This window comes from Thamnophis elegans, chromosome 7 (genome assembly GCF_009769535.1).
Source record: "Thamnophis elegans isolate rThaEle1 chromosome 7, rThaEle1.pri, whole genome shotgun sequence".
Taxonomy (NCBI): domain Eukaryota; kingdom Metazoa; phylum Chordata; class Lepidosauria; order Squamata; family Colubridae; genus Thamnophis; species Thamnophis elegans.
The window spans coordinates 2669320-2691184 of NC_045547.1; the positions used below are offsets into that span (position 1 = coordinate 2669320).

At 46.2% G+C, this 21865-nt stretch overlaps 1 protein-coding gene across 1 annotated transcript; it reads right to left on the reverse strand.

The window, feature by feature from the left end:
- Positions 1–9837: 9837 nt before the first annotated feature.
- ASB13 (ankyrin repeat and SOCS box containing 13) lies at positions 9838–19393 on the reverse strand. The gene is made up of 6 exons (XM_032220631.1): positions 19275–19393; positions 15769–15956; positions 15014–15164; positions 13850–13984; positions 12657–12848; positions 9838–11922 (listed from the first exon to the last, which is right to left on the reverse strand). Exons 1-6 carry the CDS (start codon positions 19315–19317, stop codon positions 11792–11794), a joined length of 840 nt encoding a protein of 279 aa, XP_032076522.1. The 5' UTR covers positions 19318–19393; the 3' UTR covers positions 9838–11791.
- Between the last annotated feature and the right edge of the window lie 2472 nt (positions 19394–21865).

A 21865-nucleotide genomic window follows, 5' to 3' on the forward strand; every position in this document is an offset into this window, starting at 1 on the left:
AATCCAAATCCCGCAACCGTTCTTCGTATGTTTTTGTCTCCAGGCCAGAGGTGGGTTCCTACTGGTTCGCACCGGTTCAGTAGAACCGTTTCATCAAATCTACCGAACCGGTTAGAAGAGGTTCCACCAGTGGACCCGGAAAGCAGGCCACACCTACAGAAGAGGTTCCAAAATTTTTTGAAACCCACCACTGCTCCAGGCCTTTCATCATCTTCGTTGCTCTTCTCTGTAGAAGAGCCGAGGTGGCGCAGTGGTTAAATGCAGCACTGCAGGCTACTTCAGCTGACTGCAGTTCTGCAGTTCGGCTGTTCAAATCTCACCGGCTCAGGGTTGACTCAGCCTTCCATCCTTCCGAGGTGGGTAAAATGAGGACCCGGATTGTTTTGGGGGGCAATATGCCGACTCTGTAAACCGCTTAGAGAGGGCTGAAAGCCCTATGAAGCGGTATATAAGTCTAACTGCTATTGCTATTGCTCTGCGCCCTTCTATTTGAAATCAGAAAGTCTCCAGACATCACCCAGGATGACATCATGAAACTTTGCAACCTGCCAGATGTGAAGCTGCCTAAATCACTCAGATACTTGATTGCAACACTATCTTGCAAACATCTTTCTTCCTAGACAGGACAGAAAGCGGTTGTTATGTTCGCTGTCTGGGTTTTCCAGATGTTTTCAATTTTAAAAAAAACCTAGCTCTCGGCAACGATGAGGGAAAGGGTAAGCCGGAACATCTGGAAAGGGGCCAGGCTCTTTGCCTCCAGCCCAGGACAACCTGCATTCATTAGATACACCCACATCTGGATTTAGCTTCGGTTTTCTAAAGGGGTGGGATTAAAAGAGGGGGTGTCTCGTGAACCTGTGGGAGTCCATCTCAACAGGTTGTTTTCCAGATGTGCTTGCTGCAGCTTCTGGAATTCCTGACCATCTGGAAACTCTGGAAATTACATTCCCAACTTGGCATTTCTCAAAACTCGCCGCTTGAAGAGGTGTGGACTTCAACTCCCAGAATGCCCCAGCCAGCATTTGCTAAGGGGGAGAAATTCTATGGGGAATTCCTTGACGGTCAGGACAATGAATGAGTGGAACAGCTGGCCTCCAGAAGTGGTGGATGCTTCATCCCGGGAAGTTTTTAAGAAGAGATTGGATAGCCATTTATCAGGAATGGTCTACGTTCTCCTGCTTCAGCAGGGGGTTGGACTAGAAGACCTCCAAGGTCCCTTCCAGCCCTTTGAGTCTAAGATTCCGAGATAGGTAAAAGACAGAAAGTGGTTGGATGAATGGATGGATGGTTAGATGAATGGGAAAGAGAGAGGGAGGGAGAGAGAGATGAAAGAAGGAAGAAAGGAAGGAAGGAAGGAAGGAAGGAAGGAAGGAAGGAAGGAGCTTGTCTCCAAACATTGTGGGTGCTGCCACGGGAGTAATTTCGAAGAACAAGATTGGACAATGATTTATCTGAAATGGTCTAGGGTCTCCTGCTTCAGGAGTTTTTAAGAAGAGATTGGATAGCCATTTATCAGGAATGGTCTACACTCTCCTGCTTCAGCAGGGGGTTGGACTAGAAGACCTCCAAGGTCCCTTCCAGCCCTTTGAGTCTAGGATTCTGAGATAAGTAAAATATATGACAAACAGAAGGTGGTTGGATGGATGGATGGGAGGGAGGAAGGAGGGAGGGAGGGAGGAAAGAAGGGAGATGAAAGAAAGGAAGGCAATGAAAGAAGGAAGGAAGGAAGGAAGGAAGGAAGATGAAAGAAAGAAGGAAGGAAGATGAAAGAAGGAAGGAAGGAAGGAAGGGAGATGAAAGAAAGAAGGAAGGAAGGGAGATGAAAGAAAGAAGGAAGGAAGGAAGGAAGGAAGGAAGGAAGGAAGGAAGGAAGGAAGGAAGGAGTTTGTTTCCAAAAGTTATGGGTGCTCCCAACAGGAGTAATTTCGAAGAACAAGATTGGACAACGATTTGTCTGAAACCAAATAGATTCTCCTGCTCCAACAGAGGGTTGGACTAGAAGACCTCCCCGGTCCCTTCCAACCCTTTGAGTCTAGGATTCTGAGATAAGTAAAATATATGACAAACAGAAGGTGGTTGGATGGATGGATGGGAGGGAGGGAGGAGGGAGGGAGGGAGGGAGGGAGGGAGGAAAGAAGGGAGATGAAAGAAAGGAAGGCAATGAAAGAAGGAAGGAAGGAAGGAAGATGAAAGAAGGAAGGAAGGAAGGAAGGAAGGAAGGAAGGGAGATGAAAGAAAGAAGGAAGGAAGGGAGATGAAGGAAGGAGGGAAGGAAGGAAGGAAGGAAGGAAGGAAGGAGTTTGTTTCCAAAAGTTATGGGTGCTCCCAACAGGAGTAATTTCGAAGAACAAGATTGGACAACGATTTGTCTGAAACCAAATAGATTCTCCTGCTCCAACAGAGGGTTGGACTAGAAGACCTCCCCGGTCCCTGTTATGCAAGGAGTTTATTTTTTCCCTTCTGACTTAATCCCAGCTTCCCCAAAGGTTTATTATATCATGGCATAAACTTAGCAATGTTTTTTTTTTCAACCCTTGTTGAGGATGTCTTTTTGGGCACCTATCAATTCTGCCCTCCTCTAAATATTTGGAAGTAGAGTTTGCACACACACACATACACAGAGACACAAATCTTGACTCAGTCTGAATTCCATATGTAGCCGCGTTCTTCATCCAACTTCGGGCTGGGGTTTTGCAGGCGTGTTCTGTTGCTCTCTCAACATAAAAAAGCCAGATGTATATTTGTCATCACTTTTTAATTCTCCGGCTCGGGCCAAGAACTATTGTGGGAACTTTGTGCTCTTGGGAAGAAATTCAGTTCTTCGTTGGGTGGCTGCACCCTAAATTGCAGGAATGAGGCTGTCTGTCAAATCTCCAGAGCGGCTGCAAAGTTTGCAAAAGGATATCATGCTTTTTTAAAAACACAGGGGGTCCTCCACTTACAACCTCAACCGGCACCTCTGACCCTCTGATCAAGGAAGAGACCTCATATCATCCCATCAAATGGTTGTTGAGTCGATTAAGTCTTTAACATGGCTGGGCTTCAACTCCCAGAATTCCCCAGGCAGGAAGGCCTTGTTAAGATAGGTGGACTTCAAGTCCCAGAATTCCCCAGGCAGGAAGGCCTCAGTTATTTCAAATAAGTGGACTTCAACTCCCAGAATTCCCCAGGCACAAAGACCTTGTTAAGATAGGTGGACTTCAACTCCCAGAATTCCCCAGACAGGAAGGTCTCAGTTACTTCAAGATAGGTGAACTTCAACTCCCAGAATTCCCCAGGCAGGAAGGCCTCAGTTACTTCAAATAAGTGGACTTCAACTCCCAGAATACCCCAGGCACAAAGACCTTGTTAAGATAGGTGGACTTCAACTCCCAGAATTCCCCAGGCAGGAAGGCCTCAGTTACTTCAAATAAGTGGACTTCAACTCCCAGAATACCCCAGGCACAAATACCTTGTTAGGATAGGTGGACTTCAACTCCCAGAATTCCCCAGGCAGGAAGGCCTCAGTTACTTCAAATAAGTGGACTTCAACTCCCAGAATACCCCAGGCACAAAGACCTTGTTAGGATAGGTGGACTTCAACTCCCAGAATTCCCTAGGCAGGAAGGCCTCTGTTACTTAAAATAAGTGGACAACTCCCAGAATTCCCCAGCCAGCTGCCCCGCACAAAGCAGAAATGCCCTCCACTCCCATAGAATTTCCCCCCCTTGCAAAGATCCCAAAGTTATCCTGGCTTGTGGAGTGGCATGCACCGATGGCACATGCCAGTCAAATCACCCTTTCCCTCCCAACCGTGCCCAAGATTCCTGGGCAAAAATCACCCTGTTATTTCCTCCCCCTGATTTTATTCCTTGAAAAGGGGAATTTGCAGAAAAAGGGAATGGCGTAAGAGGCTGCCTCCCACCAAGGAAAAACACTCAAACCAAGAGCTACGAAGCCGGGGAGGTTATCTTGGCAAGACCTCAAAGGATGCCGCTTCGGCATCGTGCCAAAACAGACACGGTTGCAAAGGAGGATGGGTCCGTGAGTCACACAGAGACAACCGCGTGCATCGCCGTAGGATAGGCCTGGAGTAAGGAGGGGAAGAGGGGAAGGTAGGTCCTTCGTGGTGGAGATCTTGCCAATGCAGACAAGACGGGGAGGCCTCCCTGGCTGGCATCGTGGTGGGCGTTCCCATCGGCATATCCTGCCCTGCATTATCTTTTGCCTCCTCTTCCTGACGTTTGGCTACCTCAAGAGGTGAAGGTTGGGGAGGAGCCCCGAAATGGTTCTGCTTCCTTAGGCCTCCTTTCCTTCACTTCCCCTTCCTTCCTTCCTTCCTTCCTTCCTTCCTTCCCCTGTCCCTCCTTCCTTCCCTCTCATCCCCTGTCCTTCCTTCCCTTCACAACCCATCTCTCCTTCCTTCCTTCTTTCCTTCCTTCCTTTTTCCTGTCCCTCCTTTCCTCCCTCCATTCTTCCCTTTCCCTCCTTCCTTCCCTCCCTTCTCCTGTCTCCCCTTCCCTTTAAAACTCATCTCTCCTTCCTTCCTTCCTTCCTTCCTTCCTTCCTTCCTTCCCCTGTCCCTCCTTCCCTCCTGACCCTCCTTCCTTCCCTCTCATCCCGTCCTTCCTTCACAACCCATCTCTCCTTCCTTCCTTTTCCCTGTCCCTCCTTTCCTCCCTCCTTTCTTCCCTTTCCCTCCTTCCCTCCTGTCTCTCCTTCCTTCCCTCCCTTCTCCTGTCCCTCCTTCCCTTCAAAACTCATCTCTCCTTCCTTCCTTCCTTCCTTCCTTCTCTTTTCCCTGTCCCTCCTTCCCTCCCTCCTTTCTTTCCTTCCCTTTCCCTCCTGTCCCTCCTTCCTTCCCTCCTTTCTCCTGTCCCTCCTTCCCTTCACAAATCATCTCTCCTTCCTTCCCTCCTTCTCTTCCCCTGTCCCACCTTCCCTCCTCTCCCTCCTTCCTTCCCTCCCGTCCATCCTTCCCTTCACAACCCATCTCTCCTTCCTTCCTTCCTTCCTTCTTTCCTTCCTTCCTTCCTTCCTTCCTTCCCTCCCTCCCTTCCCTCCCTCCCTCCCTCCCCCTGTCCTTCTCTTCGCAACCCATTTCTCCTTTTCTGGTGGAGAAAAACTTTATTAAAAAGAGAGAGAGAGAGAAATGCTACCTTAGTGTTATATTTATTTATTAATCACGTTGAGACGATATCTGTTTCTGTGGGTCATGTGGCTATTATCCTAGTGGTTTGGGTTAGGGGACTGGAGAAGGGCCCCAAGCAGCCCGCAGAGTCCCCACAAGAGGGCCTTAGGGGCCACGTGCCTTGCTCTGCTCAATCCACGCAGCCCTCCGCTCTTGTGTGATTAGGTTGTGGGTTTCCCTCTTTTGAGACGGACACAGCAGGATGCTTCCCATTTCAAGGGATGAGATTTGGCTTGTTGGGGGGATGACATCATTGGATTTAATGGAGGGCCAACCATTTATAATTTTCCAACTTGGTGCATGGCTGCCCTCTGCTGGCTGGCCTTTGATTGTCCTTTTAAAAACAGAACAGCAGAATGACAGCGATGGAAGGGACCTTAGAGGTCTTCTAGTCCAACTCTTAGCAAAAGACCATTTTTGGATGAATGGCTCTCCAGTCTTTTTCTGCAAAATGGCTCATGCTGGAGCACCAACAACTTTTGGAGACAAGCTGCTCCTCCCCTCCCTCCCTCATTCCCTGCTTTGTCCCACACTCACTCCGTCTCTCACTCACTCCATCCCATCCATCCGTCCGTCCAACCTTCTGTCATGTATTTTATCTATCTCAGAATCCTAGAAACAAAAGGCTGGAAGAGACCTTGGAGGTCTTCTAGTCCAACCCCCCGTTCAAAAGGAGACCCAATTACTGTCCAATCTCTTCCTAAAAATTACTCGTGTTGTAGCATCCACAACTTTTGGAGACAAGCTGCTCCTTCCTTCCTCCCTCCCTCTGTCCATCCTTTCCTTCCTTCCATCTTTCTTTCCTTTCCCTCCTTCCTTCCTTTCCATTCTTCCCTTTTTCCTTTCCTTCCTTCCTTCCCCTCCCTTTCCTTCCTTTTTTCTTTTCCTTCCTTCCTTCCCCTCCTTCCTTCCCTCCCTCCCTTTCTTCCTTTCCTTCCCTTCCTTCCTTCCTTCCTTCTTTCCCTTCCTTCTTTCCTTTCCCTCCTTCCTTCCCTTCCTCCCTCCCTCTCTCTCCTTCCTCCCTTCCCCTCCTTACTTAAAGGGACAGGCTGCAGCAGCTTTGCCGTGAACGGAGGGAGAAACGTTCAGATTGTCTCTGCTGCATTTAACGTTGAATTCTGTGGCCGAGATAACACGAACATTTTCCTCTCCGTTCACGGCAGAGCTGATGCTCCCTTTATGGTCCTCCCTGGCCCTCCCCCTCCCTGGGTCTACCTTAGAGGGAGGGGCCGCCGCAGCTCTGCTCTGAACGGAGGGAAAAACGTTCGCATTGGGTAGGCGAATCGAGCGGCTGGAAGAGGTGAGCAGCAAGAAGGCCACCATAACTGATGCCAATCATCAGAACTGATGCTGGTTCAGGTCAACCGGGCCGAACCGGGAGGATTTCACCCCTGCTTTAACCCCATCAAACACCCACATCTGGCTATCCCAGGCCCTTGTGAAGCACTCAATAAATCGCCAAATCCCATCTAAACATCTGGACTGTGCAACCCACCAGAGTGATAACACCGGCGTTGACAATCTCACCATCAGTCAATTGCGAAAGGCAGCTTCCCTTGGGACAGCTGACATCCTCCAAGGAGGCCTTTAACCCCACCAAACACCCACATCTGGCTATCCCGGGCCCTTGCGAAGCACTCGACAAATCGCCAAATCCCATCTAAACATCTGGACTGTGCAACCCACCAGAGTGATAACACCGGCGTTGACAATCTCACTATCAGTCAATTGCGAAAGGCAGCTTCCCTTGGGACAGCTGACATCCTGCAAGGAGGCCTTTAACCCCACCAAACACCCACATCTGGCTATCCCGGGCCCTTGTGAAGCACTCGACAAATCGCCAAATCCCATCTAAACATCTGGACTGTGGAACCCACCAGAGTGATAACACCGTCGTTGACAATCTCACCATCAGTCAATTGCAAAAGGCAGCTTCCCTTGGGACAGCTGACATCCTGCAAGGAGGCCTTTAACCCCACCAAACACCCACATCTGGCTATCCCGGGTCCTTGAGAAGGACACAATGCCACATCCAGCCTGAACATCTGGCCGACTTCTGCAGGCAACCCTAATATTAAAACTTTCTGTCGACAAATCTGAGCAGCTCACAACAATCAACCAAAAAAGAACTTGTTGGCTGATTGTTTAGAGAACTGGTCTTACTTTTTCCATGTCAACCTGTAAAATTATCCCGCTTTGAAATTAAAATGCAAGCATTTTAAAATAAGCTGGGGTTTATTTGCCAAGGCTGCGCTGTTTCACCTGGTGTTTATCATTTCACAGGGTGCCACAATCTGCCTTAAGCAAAGATAGCTGGGTTTCAAAAGGTAGAGGAGGAGGAGGAGGAGGAGGAAGACTTCAAATATGTTGGCGCGGGAAACTGTTTATGCACACACACACAGTCTGCAGTGCTAGTGTGAACATGTGTCATGCCACGGGGTGTTAAGTGATCTGCAAGCACCTGAAAGAGAGATGGGGACATGGGGAGAGAAATCAGTCGTGGGATTCAACAGTTTTTGCTAAATAAATCAATTTCACAAATAAATAAATATTGCAAATACAATTCACAAATAAACAACTTTTATAAATGAATGCCTTTTGCAAAGAAATCGATTTTATGAATGATTAAATATTGCAAATAAATTTCACAAATAAACAAACATAAACAAACAAATGTTTTACAAATAAATCAATTAAGACCTGTTTGCCTTGTTTCATTGTCATGACACTGAAACTTAGCAAATTTTTCAAAAGCCTCCCTTGATGTAAAAATGATCATAAAGCAATTTGTGACCTAATGCGACATATCATAAAAAATTTCCTCTGTTTAATTTGATGAATCCCTGGAGGTTTGACTGCTGTCTGATTCAGCCGCAAAGGATAAAAAAAATCTCCAAATTATCAGTGGTGGGATTCAAAAGTTTTCGCTACTGGTTTGGTGGGCGTGGCTAGGTGGAGGGGTGTGTGACTGAGTGGGCATGGCCAACATGACATCATTCACACCCACGCCCACTCAGTCGCATTCCCACCTAGCCATGCCCACAGTAAAAGGTAGGAAAAAATTAAGGGTTTTTCCCTATCTACCCCCATCTTCCGTTCGCCAGTCGCCCCCATTTCCCCGCTTCCTCCCCACCCCGCCTCTCTGGTTGCTTACCTTCCATGGCAGCTGGTCCGGTCCGGAAGGCAAGCTGACTGGAGTTTCCAGTTGCCGCGGCCCCTAGCCAGTCGCCGCTGGCTGCAGGGTGCTAAAAAGTCCTTCAGTCGGCGAAAAAGCGGCTGCTGTTGCCACTATCTTCTTCTTCTCGCATGTGCATCCCGTTGCCTTGGAAGCCCACGCGGCCTCTTTGAGAGCCAGCATGCATAGAAGTAGCACAAGCAAGCGGTGGCCAGATGGGCGGGGTGAGCAACTGGAGACTGGGGGACCGATTCAGGGGCGCGGCCAGCCGGCCATCACTACCTGTTCTCCGAACTGGGCAACATTTCTGCCACCGGTTCGGTCGAACCGGTGCAAACCAGCTGAATACCACCTGTGGCAGAAATCCTGGAAGTAGGCAGCGGAGGAGGGGAGAGGTGGGAAAAATACTCAGGTTGAACTGCCAAGAAGCAGATGTAGAAAGAGATAAAGATCTTAGAGAGGAACATGGGAGACAAGTCGGGGGGGAAAAAAGGCACAGCAATTAAAGTATTGAAGTGGGCAAGAGATGATGGATAGATGATTTTACATTTTTGGGGTGTTTTGCTCTGCTTTTCCTCTCTCTTCTTTCTTTTTCTTTTGCAGGTAAGTGACATGATTAGAAGTTAGACAGGATAGAAAGAAAATGTTTTTTTTTAAACCAAGGATGACATGATTAAAAGTTAGAATGTTGCAGCAGATTGAGGTTTGCAATCTACTTATAAAAGACCAGGACTCGAGACCACGAAGGTGCGAGAGAAACAGGTTCATTTGATGCATCGAGTTCAGCGTGCTCACACACCAAAATCTGAACTGCCTGGGCTCTGCCCAGGATGCTACTTTTATGCCGTGTTCCACACTGTGCATTCTCAAGGCGTTTCCATACACGAGACAAACATGACATTTCGAAAAGGAGAAGTTCATTTTGGAATGTTAGCTGTTTCACCTCTGTTCTTTTTTTAAAAAATTTTATTATTTTATTTTATCAATTTCATATATACATTCACAATTATATGATCTCATAACTGTTATTAATAATATGTATTTATAACAATTTTTCCCTACTGTTGACAATATACTTGAAGATTGCTTTTTTATCATCCCATAGATCCATCTTATCTTACAACGGTCCTACTTCTTCTTCCCTCCCTCCCTCTTTCCTTCCCTCGTTTCTTCTCTCCTACTCCCCTTCCTTCCCTCCCTCCTTCCCCTTCCCTCCTTCCCTCCTTCCTTCCTTCCCTCCTTCCTTCCCTCATTTCTTTTCTCCTTCCCTCCTTCCTTTCCCCCTTCCTTTCCTCCTACATTCCCTCCTTCCTTCCCTCCTTTCTTCTCTCCTTCCTTCCCTCCTTTCTTCTCTCCTTCTCTCCTTCCCTCCTTCCCTCCCTCCTTCCCTCCCTCCTTCCTACCCCCCTTTCTTCTCTTTCTTCTCTTCTCACCTCTGTTATATCTCTCACCCACGCCTGGCTTCCTGTGCCCCTCCTTCACAGCGTCTTGCCACACTGTTTCAGCACTATTTTTAATACTTATGAGGAAGTCAGAAGTCAAAGTTGGAAGCTAAAAGTCAAAGTTGGAACTCCAGGTCACCAGAGTGAAATGTCACGCTAATATAAGTTTATAAGGTCCATTCTTTTAAGACCACCTAACCTGGCCAGCCACTGGTGGGTTTACCTGTGCACCCCCTCCTGCATTAAGAATAAGAGATAGAAATAAGAGAAAAGGGAAATATTCGTGTATGCACTTTTGTATAACAAAATAAGAGCAATATTAAGAGGAAACATGGAATAATTGAATAATGGCCAATTGCAACTTTCTATAAATATGTACTAATATTAGAAACAGATAAGTTGGTTGAAAGTAATAACTATGATTAATGCTATTAGTTTTAATTTGTATTAGAATGTATGATACCCTGGTGCCACACCGTTGACGCACTGATGTTTGTAAAAAATAAAAAAAAGTAGAAAACTTATATACCTAAAAAAGTTAAACCTCAATTAATGCTGGGGAGAAATAAAACGAATCAATAAAACTTCAGAGTTCGCTTAACAAAGGCCAAGTTACTTAATGACGTTGCAACGGAAAAATGACTTATGACCACTTTTCACATGAGCATCGCAATGTCCCTGCGGTCACGTGATTGGGATTCAGCTGCTTGGCAACTGACTCGTATTTACGACGGTTGCGGTGGTGTCCCGGGGTTATGCGACAAGCGAGGCCAATGAGGAAGACGGATTCACTTCGCAACCCTGTTACTAACTTAACAACGGCAGGGATTCCATTGTAACCGCGGCAAGTTAAGGTCGTAAAACGGGGCAAAAACTCACCTATACGACTGTGTCGTTCAGCAACAGACATTTTAGGCTCCATTGTGGCTGTAGGTCGAGGACTTCCTGTATAGTTTCCCCCACCTGAATGTGAATGCTAATATTTGAAGTCGAAAATAGATTTAATAAGAAGAAACACATAGGATAGAAAAGCCTCATTCATACCTAAACTATATTTATTAAGTTTATTATGGCTTCACACCCAAAACACCCGTAAATACCCCCCCGAAGACTCTGGACCTTTGGCTCACAATCTCGGCAGCTTGTAGATTGGCAAACTTCAACTCCCAGCATTCCTCAGATAAACTGGGTGGACTTCAACTCCCAGAATTCCCCAGCATGCTTTAAAGTGGAAGGACTCCAATTCCCAGAATTCCCCAGCAGCAGGTTTTAAAATGTGTAAATTGCAATTCGCAGTTGTTCATACAGGAAAGAAAGCTTAGAATCACTTGTTTAGTGTCTATTCTGAGTTACAATGGCACTGAAAAAGTGACACATCCATTTTTTCACACTAACGACCGCCATGTGATCAAAATTTGGATGCTGGCTTGCATATACGACGCTTGCAGTGTTCCCAGGGTCATGCGATCCCTTTTTTGCGACCAGTTAAGTTAATGGGGATTCATTTAACAACGGTGCTGCTCATATAACAACCGCAGTGATTCACTCAGCCACTGTGGGACGAAAGATCGTAAAATGGGACAAAATCCACTAAGCGAGAGAAATCTGGGACTCCATTTCTGGCTGTAAGTGGCGGACTGGTCGTAAGTCGAGGATCAAGCCACAAAATGGGCCCAGCCGAGGTTCCATCGGGTTTGACGTCGGTTGTTCGTCGCAGCTCTTCAAGATGGACGTGAACAAAAACCGCAATTACCCGGTGACGCTAAAGCATTTCGCCAACGCTCTCTTAGTGTCAGCTGAGCTGGAAAGGAGACCACCAGGTAACTCTCTTCCAGCCCCAGTTTTAAAAATTTTATTTACATTCCCTCGAGGGGAAAAAATGTCACGCGTGTTTCGAACCAGGGTTGTTTGAGAAAAGCTGAACGTTGTAGAGTAAAGATTTGGGGGGGGGGGACACCCCAAAATTCCACAAACCCCATTCCTGGGATTGGGGTCACGGGCCACTCACTGACTGTAAGAGAGGAAGGCAATGAATTTCGTCGGGATGGGCAGATGGGGGATTTTCTCCAGAGCCTTTTGGCCGAGAGCGCGACGGAGGCTGAGACGGCAGAGTTGAGACAGCCGCAGTGGATTCCCTGGTGGTTGGGAGAAAGAAAGAAAGAAAGAAAGAAAGAAAGAAAGAAAGAAAGAAAGAAAGAAAGAAAGAAAGAAAGAAAGAAAGAAAGAAAGAAAGAAAGAAAGAAAGAAAAGATTAAATGACATTAAATTGCAATGACACACTAGCTAAAATCACAAGGTTGTGATTCGGCCACTTTAAGACTTGAGGATTATAATTGGACAACATTGGGAAAATGAAGACACACCGCGAGATGAAGAGATAATGAAGAAGATACTAAACCCGTGATGGCGAATCTATGGCACGCATGCCCGAAGTGGAACGGACACCCATGTCTCCTGGCACGCGCACAGTCTCCCATTCCTCTTCCGGGTTTCTGGCGCTCATGCGCACACAACGATTAGTGGGCTTTAGTGCGGGTGTCAGTGCCAGAAACCGGAAGAGCTGGTCTTCCGTTTTCCAGTGGGAGCCTATGCTATGGCCACCTGGTCAGCACATGTGCATGCATGCCAGAAACCTTAAACAACAGAAGTTGCCTCCAGAAGTTGTGAATGCCCCAACACTGGAAGTCTTTAAGAAGATGTTGGATAGTCATTTGTCTGAAACAGTATAGGGTTTCCTGCCCAAGCAGGGGGTTGGACTAGAAGACCTCCAAGGTCCCTTCCAACTTTGCTATTGTATTGTATTGTATTGTATTGCATTGCATTGCATTGCATTGCATTGCATTGTAAGAAAAGCAGAATTTTTGCTCACCTTCATAATAGGCCAAGCATTTTGCTGTGCAGCTGTTCCTCTGGCTGTAATCGGAGGGCTTTTTGCCGCGATTGTCCTGGGCGTAAACGTTTCCTCCGAATTCGATCAGCATCTCCGCCAGGTCGGCGTTTCGCACTTTGGCGGCGTGGTGAAGGGCCGTCTCGTGAAGTTTGGCTGCGTTCACGTTGGCTCCTGGAGGCCGGGGTGGGAAGAGAAGGTCAGGGACCCATTCCAGACAGTCCTCGACTTACAACGGTTCATTTAGAGACTGTTCGGAGTTGCAACGGCATAGGGGAAAAAAGGTGACGTTTCTCATACTTACGACGGCTGCAACATTCCCAGGGTCATTCGGAAGCTTGACAACTGACTCATATTTATGACGGTCGTGATATCGGGGGGGGGGGGGAGTGGGTCACGTAATCCTTTTTTGCAACTTTAGTCAACAGGGAAGCCAGCGCTAGGAGGAGACTCTATGGTGGGGGGAACTGGACGTCTGGTCAGCGCAGGAAAAAGGATGCCGCACTAGGAGGAGACTCTATGATGGGGAAACTGGCCGCCCTGAGTCCCCCCGGGAATAGGGCGGCATACAAGTATAATAAATACAATATAAATACAAATACTTCCGGTCAGCACAGGAAAAAGGATGCCGTGCTAGGAGGAGACTCTATGGTGCGGGAACTGGACTTCCGGTCACCACAGGAAAAAGGATGCCGTGCTAGGAGGAGACTCTATGGTGTGGGAACTGGACTTCCGGTCAGCACAGGAAAAAGGATGCAGTGCTAGGAGGAGACTCTATGGTGGGGGAACTGTGACTTCCGGTCAGCACAGGAAAAAGGATGCCGCACTAGGAGGAGACTCTATGGTGCGGGAACCGGACTTCTGGCCAGCAAAGGAAAAAAGGATGCCGTGCTAGGAGGAGACTCTATGGTGGGCAAACTGGACTTCTGGTCGACTCCAGAATTGAACGGGGGGCTTCCGGTTAGGACATTTGTGGCTCTTTGAGGGTTTAAGGTTGCTGACTCCTTGATTAGACTAATTGCCCATTAGACAAGATAGGCAGGATAAAGCTTTGGCCCCCAACAGGTTGCGTTTGAAGACTAGAGCAGGTAAGGGGTCCCTGAACCAGGTTGGGTCACCTGCTTCCAATCCTGCATTTCTACCCGTCATTCCCTGCTCTCCTGGCAGCGGCTCACCTGCGTTGAGCAGTAACTTCACGCAATCCAGCTGTTCTCGCGCACACGCCACATGCAACGGCGTTCCAAAATGGCAGTCGTGGGCCTCGAGGTTCGCGCCGACCTCAATCAGGAGACGGACACACTCGGCGCTGCCTTGGAAACAGAGACAGATGAAGGGAGACGAGTCACTCTCGGTTGGCTTGTGCCAATCAATCAACCGCTGATTCCAAAGAGCAACGCCTAAAGCTGTTTTCCAGCCAGTGTCCAGGAAGCCCGTCAATTTCTCTCTCTCTCTCCTTCCTTCCTTCCTCCTTTTTCTTCCTTCCTTCCTCTTGTCTATCTCTCCCTCCTTCCTTCCTTCCTCTTTCTCTTCCTTCCTTCCCCTTGTCTATTTCTCTCTCCTTCCTTCCTTCTTTTCTCTTCCTTCCTTTCCTTTTCCTTCCTTCCTCTTGTCTATTTCTCTCTCCTTCCTTCCTTCGTTGTCCTTTCTCTTCCTTCCTTCCTCTTGTCCTTTCCTTTGCCTTCCTTCCTCTTGTCTTTCTCTCTTCTTCCTTCTCCTTTCCCTTCCTCTTGTCCTTTCCTTTTCCTTCCTTCCTCTTGTCTAGTTCTCTCTCCTTCCTTCCTTCTCCCTTCTTTCCCTTCCTTCCTTTTATCTCTCTCTCTCCTTCCCTTCCTTTCTTCTCCTTTCCCTTCCTTCCTTCCTTCCTTCCTTCCTTCCTCTTGTCTCTCTCTTGCCTTCCTTCTTCCCTCCCTCCCTCTTTCCTCCATCCCATCCCATCCCATCCCTCCAACCAACCTACCTTCTATATTCTGTCTGTCATGTATTTCATCTATCTCGGAATCATAGAATCAAAGGGGGGTGGTGGGACCTTGGAGGTCCTCTAGTCTAACCCCCTGCTGGAGACCCTATGCCACTCTTGACAAATGACTACCCAAACTCTATTGACTGTAAATAAATGGTTCAGAAATTTGTAATTCCTGCTTTTTATTGGAACAGGCCTAATTGGAGGCTCGGGGGGAGGGGGGGGGAGGCACGCAGAATCCAGGCAGGGAAGCGTGAGCTGAATTTGAATCCAGAATCCTCGACAGCCCTTCCGATGGATTCGGGGTGAGCAGAAACCCTCCAGTCTCCCAGGGGTGGCCTCGGGCCCCCACCTCTTACCCCTGCAAAAGCCACCTTACCGTTTAAGCAGGCTTCGTGGAGGGGCGACGCGATGTACAATGGCGGGTTGACCTTTGCCCCATGCGAGAGGAGGACTTTCACGCACTCAATGCTCCCCGAGGCGCAAGCATCGCAGAGCGGGGTGCTCCCATCGATGTTTCTGGCATCCACCTGTGGCGGAAAAGGACCGAATCCTCCATCTGGCGGCTGCGTCGATTACCCTCCTGAGGATTCGGTCATTAAAACAAAAAAGGCACCTTCGGCACCTTGTCCTCGACTTATGACCGCAATGGAGCCTAAAAATTTCCACTGCTAACCGACAGAGTTGTTAAAAGTGAGGTTTGCCCCCATTTTACAGGCAGTCCTCGACTTACGACAGTCCGTTTAGTGAGCAACGTTATGACGGCACTGAAAAAAAAGTGACTTAGGACTGCTTTCCCCACATAACGACCATTGCAGCACTTCCGTGGCCACAGCGTCGAAATTCAGATGCTTGGGAAGTTACGCGGCACTAGAGATTCGAACCGCCGAACTGCCGACCTCCCTGATCGACAAGCTCAGCGTCTTAGTCTCTGAGCCACCGCGTATTCATTGGCTCCTATCATAGAGGGAACCACGTTTACAAAGGCTACTAGGCTGTCGGGGACCAATATGAAACCTGCACCCCAAAAGCCCAGGAAACGTGGTGCGAAATAAAGACGCTCGCTGGCATTCTTCCTCCAGCGGTTTTAGATCCCCAACCTGGCACAGCCCCCCCCCCCCGCCCCACTCACACCTGGGCTCCCGCGGCCAGCAGGATCTCCACACACCGCGTCTGCCCCCGCAGGCTGGCTTCGTGCAGGGGCGTGATGGAGTCGTAAGTGACTAGGTTGACAGAGGCGCCGTTTCGGATCAGTTCTTGGAGCTGATGGATTTCCCCGCCTCGGGCAGCTTCGTGAACCGGAGTCCTCTCTGCCCAAAAGGCTGCAGGGAGAGGGAGGGAGGGAGGGAGGGAGGCGTGTTTAAAACTGCTATTACCAGTAAAGGAGAATATATGGGTAGCTCAGGGTTGAAATGAGGAGTTCTTGGTGCTTTCTGAGCTGGGTGGTTTTCTTACAGACGTTTCATGACCCAACTAGGGAACATCACCAGTGCTAGAAGGGAGGGGGATGTGCAGAGGAGAGGAGGAGGAGGAGGAGGAGGAGGAGGAGGGGGAAGACAAAGATGACAACAACACAATGGCAGTAATTGAGGGGTCCTTGGTGCCTTCTGAGTTTGATGGTTTTCTTACAGACGTTTCATGACCCAACTAGGGAACATCATCAATGCTAGAAGGGAGGGGGATTTGCAGAGGAGATGAGGAGGAGGAGGAGGAAACAGAGGAGGAGGAGGAGGAGGAGGAGGAGGAGGAAGAGGAGGAGGAGGAGGAGGAGGAGGAGGAGGAAAAGGAAGAAGACGAAGATGACAACAACACAACAACAATACTTGAGGGGTCCTTCTGAGTTTGATGGTTTTCTTGCAGATGTTTCATGACCCAACTTGGGAACATCATCCTTGCTACCAGTAGAAGGGAGTGGGGTTCTTGCAGAGGAGAGATGAGGAGGAGGAGGAGGAGGAGGAGGAGGAGGGGGAGGAGGAGGGGGAGGAGGAGTTGAGGGGGAGGGGGAGGAGGAGGACTGGAGGGTCCTTCATGCTCTCTGAGCTTGTTCATTTCTTCCAGACGTTTCATGACCCAACTAGGGAACTTCATCTGTGCTCCCTGCTTTACATGAATTCACCCAAACATTTACAACACTCATCACAATAACTCACTCATCACACTCATCACATATTGTGGGAAGCTTTGGACAAGGTTTGAAGGAAACCCCAAAACCGGGTCTCCTTACCTTTGCAAAGACCCTCCAAACAGAGTCATCTTCTGCGCATGGGAACATGTGTGTGTGTGTGTGTGTTTTAATTGTGCTGATAAATAAATAAAGGGAGACTAGTATAGATCTATTTCAAGCTATTTAGCTCTCATCAGCTAGCCCTACCCTTACTGGGATTCGAACCTGGGCTGTATTGCATCTTAGACAATATTTAGTGTCACAACCCGATTGACAGATGATGGAAGCAGTTAGCTTCCTCCCATAATTGGGGCTTACCAGGAGTTGTGACACTAAATATATACCTTCTTCCCTGGCTTCAGCTGATAAGGAGGAGACCTGTGGCATAATGGCTAAGACGTTTGCCTAAGACGTTTGCCTTATGGCTAGCTGATGAGAGCTAAATAGCTTGAAATAGATCTATACTAGTCTCCCTTTATTTATTTATCATCACAAATTAAAAAAAAACACACACATATATATATATATATATTTTGCACCCCGGATTGACCTGGGATCAACCCAAGTTTGCAGGCCTGCAACTGGAGCCCTCCGGATTCCTCGGGCAAGGGTCCTGCCAAGGCAGCCGGGAGGGTGGTGGGGCTGTGAGCCGCATTTCTAGCTCAGCTGCCTGGGGTTTTCGCTTTCCAAGAACCGCCATTCCTGGCGTGTGGCCCTTTTCCAGGATAGGAGTGGATAAACAGCTCCACGGGACACGCATCACACACCCCAAGCATTCACACGACATGCTAAACTCGGGAGCATGGATTTTTGTTTGCGGGAGGGGGCAGGGGGTTTGATTTGGGTGGGGGACGTGGGGTTAAACCCAGCCCAGCTGGTGATCTATGACTGTGATGGCTAACCTTTTCTGGACCGGATGTCCAAAGTGTGTTTGTGTGTGTGTGTGCATGAATGCCTATGCGCACGTCCAAACAGCCCAAATGCAGTGCACACACGCCTGTGCGTGTGTCCTGCCTCCTGTGCATGGGTGTGTTCCCTCCGCAGGCATCCCTCTCCCCACATGGCCCCAAAGCTTATATAACCCTTGCAAGAATACACCTACTGTAATTAAATGGTAATCTTTCATTGTTTTGTCATTCAATATTTCAGTGTCTCCTTTCTTTTTTATATATATAATTTTTTATTTTAAACACATACGCACATCAACAGAAACAAACACATGACTTAAAAACAACATAGGAACAAGAAGTTCCATCGTATATCATACCGCAGTTCCGTATCGGTTTCTTTGCAGTTGGTGTTTTCCCTTCTGTACATTTCTATCTTGCATTCATGGTCCCCTTATTCGTTCTCCATTTTTATGTACAATTCTATATTTATTTAAACTTAGCTATTTATAACCAAATATTATTTACCCATATTGTGCTTTATATTTTTACTGTCATCTATTCTCTTACATGCAGTTATAGGTATACATTCATATAATTATTCTTTTTCTTTGCCATTTTTGTATTATTATTATTCCATTTAAAAGGTTATAAGGTATAGTTTGGAATGCTTTGTTTACCATCCTTCGCACCTGCTGTGACACCACCTTATTTTCTCTTTCTTTTCTTTTCTCCCTCCCTTCCTTCTGTACTTACTTCCTTCCTCCTCTCCATCCCCTTCTTCCTTCCCTTACCTCTCCTACTCCTACCCTCTTTCTTCTCCTTCCTACCCTCTCTCCTTCTTTCCCTCTCTTCCTCCCTCCTTCTCTTTCTCTCCCTTCCACCCACCTCTCCTTACCTCTTTCTTCTTCCCCTACCTCTCTTCCACACTTCTTCTTCCTCTCCTACTATCTCTCCTTCTCTTTCTCTCTCTTCCACCCTCCACTCCTTTCCATTCCTTCGTCCCTCCATTCTCTACTTCCTTCCTCCCCTCCTTTCCTTCCTTCTTCCCTTCCTTTCTTTTTCTATTGTTATAGGTGTCTCCTTTCTAATCACCCTATTCTAAGTGTCATTTACCTTTGGATGCAAACAGAATATCCTGAATCATATTTCTCACTTTTAAATTCTAACATTTACATTTAACATTTATGCTATATTGAAACGTCCCATTATTTGCTTGCTCAATTGATAGCTCTTCACTATTTAATTATTCAATATTTCAATGTTATTTTTATATCAATCACCCTATTCAGCTGGTCAACTATGGGTTATATATTATATTAATTATATATTAATACAAAATATTTAATAACCAGGATTAGCAGGTTGCGGAAGCGTTTTTCTCCACCCACTTTTAAATTTGCACAGTCATAGAACGGGTGCATCACTGCGCGGGGCTATCCAAAGAGCGAGAGCCCCACTGAGATCTAGCAGCATGAAAAGGCTGAGTTTTGCAGCCGGCGGCGATCGGGACGCCCCTTCCTTCCTCTGCAACCTGCCTGGGCTCCCCCACCCCACAATATCGGCTTGCAAGGCGTTCCCCGACTCACCGATCTCGCCCAGGAAAGAGCCACCGGCGCTCACCGGCTCCATGACGCGGACTACAAGTCCCAGCGGTCTCCGAGCCTCGCCGGGCCAGACAGGAATCCCGGGAGAGCCCAGGCAGTGCGAAGAGAGCCGGCTCGCGGAGGCTGCTGGGAGTTGTGGTTCTCCGGCCTCTCGCTTCCTGGTTCTGATGCTGATGCTTACAGATGTTTTTTTACCGTCCTTTCTTGTCGCCCCGGGTTTTGCAGCTCGGCGCTTGCCTTTATGGCATCACCATTGGCTGCAAGGTTGTCAATCAATCAATCAAAAAATAAATGAGTTTCACAAATAAACAAACACATTGCTTTTATGAATGAATCAATACATTTTGCAAATCAATACATTTTACGAATCAGTCTCCAATACATTTCACAAATAAACCAATAACTTTTATGAGTGAATCAACAATCATTTTGCAAATAAATCAATTTTACGAATCAACAAATATTTCAAATAAATTTCACAATTAAACAACTTTTATGAGTGAATCAATGTGTTTTGCAAATAAATCAATTTTACAAATCAATAAATATTGCAAATAAAATTCACAAATAAACAACTTTTATGAATGAATGCGTTTTGCAAAAAAATCAATTTTATGAATAAATATTGCAAATAAATTTCACAAATAAACACATTGCTTTTATGAATGAAACAATACATTTTGCAAATAAATCAATTTATCACTTTATCAATCAGTCACCAATACATTTCACAAATAAAGTAATAACTTTTATGAGTGAATCAATACATTTTGCAAATAAATTAATACCTTTTACAAATCAATAAATATTGCAAAGAAATTTCACAAATGAATGTAACTTTTATGAATTAATCAATGTGTTTTGCAAATAAATAAATCAATTTTACAAATCAATAAATATTGCAAATAAAATTCACAAATAAACATAACTTTTATGAATGAATCAATATTTTGCAAATAAACATTACAAATCTATAAATATTGCAAATTTCGCAAACATACCTTTTATGAATGAATAAATACATTTTGAAAATAAATTTTACGAATCAACGAATATCGCAAATACATTTTGCAAATAAACAAATAAATTTTTCCAATACCCAGTTTACTAATGATTACATTTTGAAAATAAACCAATAAATCCATTTTATGATATAAATAATAAATAAATAAAATTTATTTATAAATAATAAATAAATATACCCAATAAATAAAATTTCACCAATTTTATCTATAAGTGTTACATACAGGCAAATTCCACAAATACATAAACTTTGCAAATAAACAAATATATTTTACAAATAAATAATTATTTACAAATAAACAAATAACCTGGAGGATTGAGAATCTCCATAGACAAATAAATAAATACGTTTTACAAATAAATCAATTAAGACCTGTTTGCCTTGTTTCGTCGTCATGACACTGAAACTTAGCAAATTTTACAAAAGCCTCCCTTGATGTAAAGATGATCATAAAGCAATTTGTGACCTAATGCGACATATCATAAACAATTTCCTCTGTTTAATTTGATGAACCCCTGGAGATTTGACTGCTGTCTGATTCAGCTGCAAAGGATAAAAAAAAATCTCCAAATTATCTCTCTGATTTTGAAGTTCTGCCTTTGTCCCACAGACAGAGGAATCTGCTAAGGAAATAGCTCCAAATGCTAACTCAAGGGCTCATGGATTCTCTAATCTATCTGTCTGTCTGTCTGTGTATTCCTGCATAACTCTGGAACGCCTCAAGCAATTTCAACCAAAGTTAGTACATAGATGACTTACTCTCTGGAGAAAAATACTGTGGGGTTAAGACACCGCTAAAAACCATCAGGGTGTGTGTTCTGTTAAGATGCAGCCTGTTGTGCCTTAAAATGACTTCTACAGTACAGTGCAGTGGAGTTGCCATGGTAACGGCTTCACAGTACTCCATAAGGGGGCTCCCTCTGGTAAGGGGGAAAATCCAATATTATGCAATTACGTTTGGTCCAGACATTTCCCCCCCTATAAATATCCGGGCAACACCAGGTTATCAACTAGTTAACAATAAAGTTGATAAAATGATTTTTTGGGGGAGAAAAAACTATATTCAGTAGGAAGGAATTTTTTAAAAAATTGTGTGCTCAGGAGAGAAATTTGTCAAGGGAAATTTTGCCCCGTTTTACGACCTTTCTTGCCACGGTTGCTAAGCAAATCATTGCCGTTGTTAAGCTTAGTAACCCCGTTGATAAATGAATCCGGCTTTCCCTCTTGGTTTTGCTTGTCAGAGGGGGGCAAAAGATCACATGAACTTGGGACACGGCAACCGCCATAAAGAGGAGTCAGTCGTCTGAATATTGATCGGGTGAACGGGGGGATGTTGCAACAGTTGTGTGTGTGTGTGTGTGTGTGTGTGTGTGAGAGAGAGAGAGAGAGAGAGAGAGAGAGAGAGAGAGAATAGAATAGAATAGAATAGAATAGAATTTTATTATTTGTATGCTGCCCTTCTCCGGGAGGACTCAGGGCGGCGAACAATTCAAGGGGAAAAAGGAGATCATAAGAGAGAGAGAGAGAGAGAGAGAAAGAAAAAGAGTAA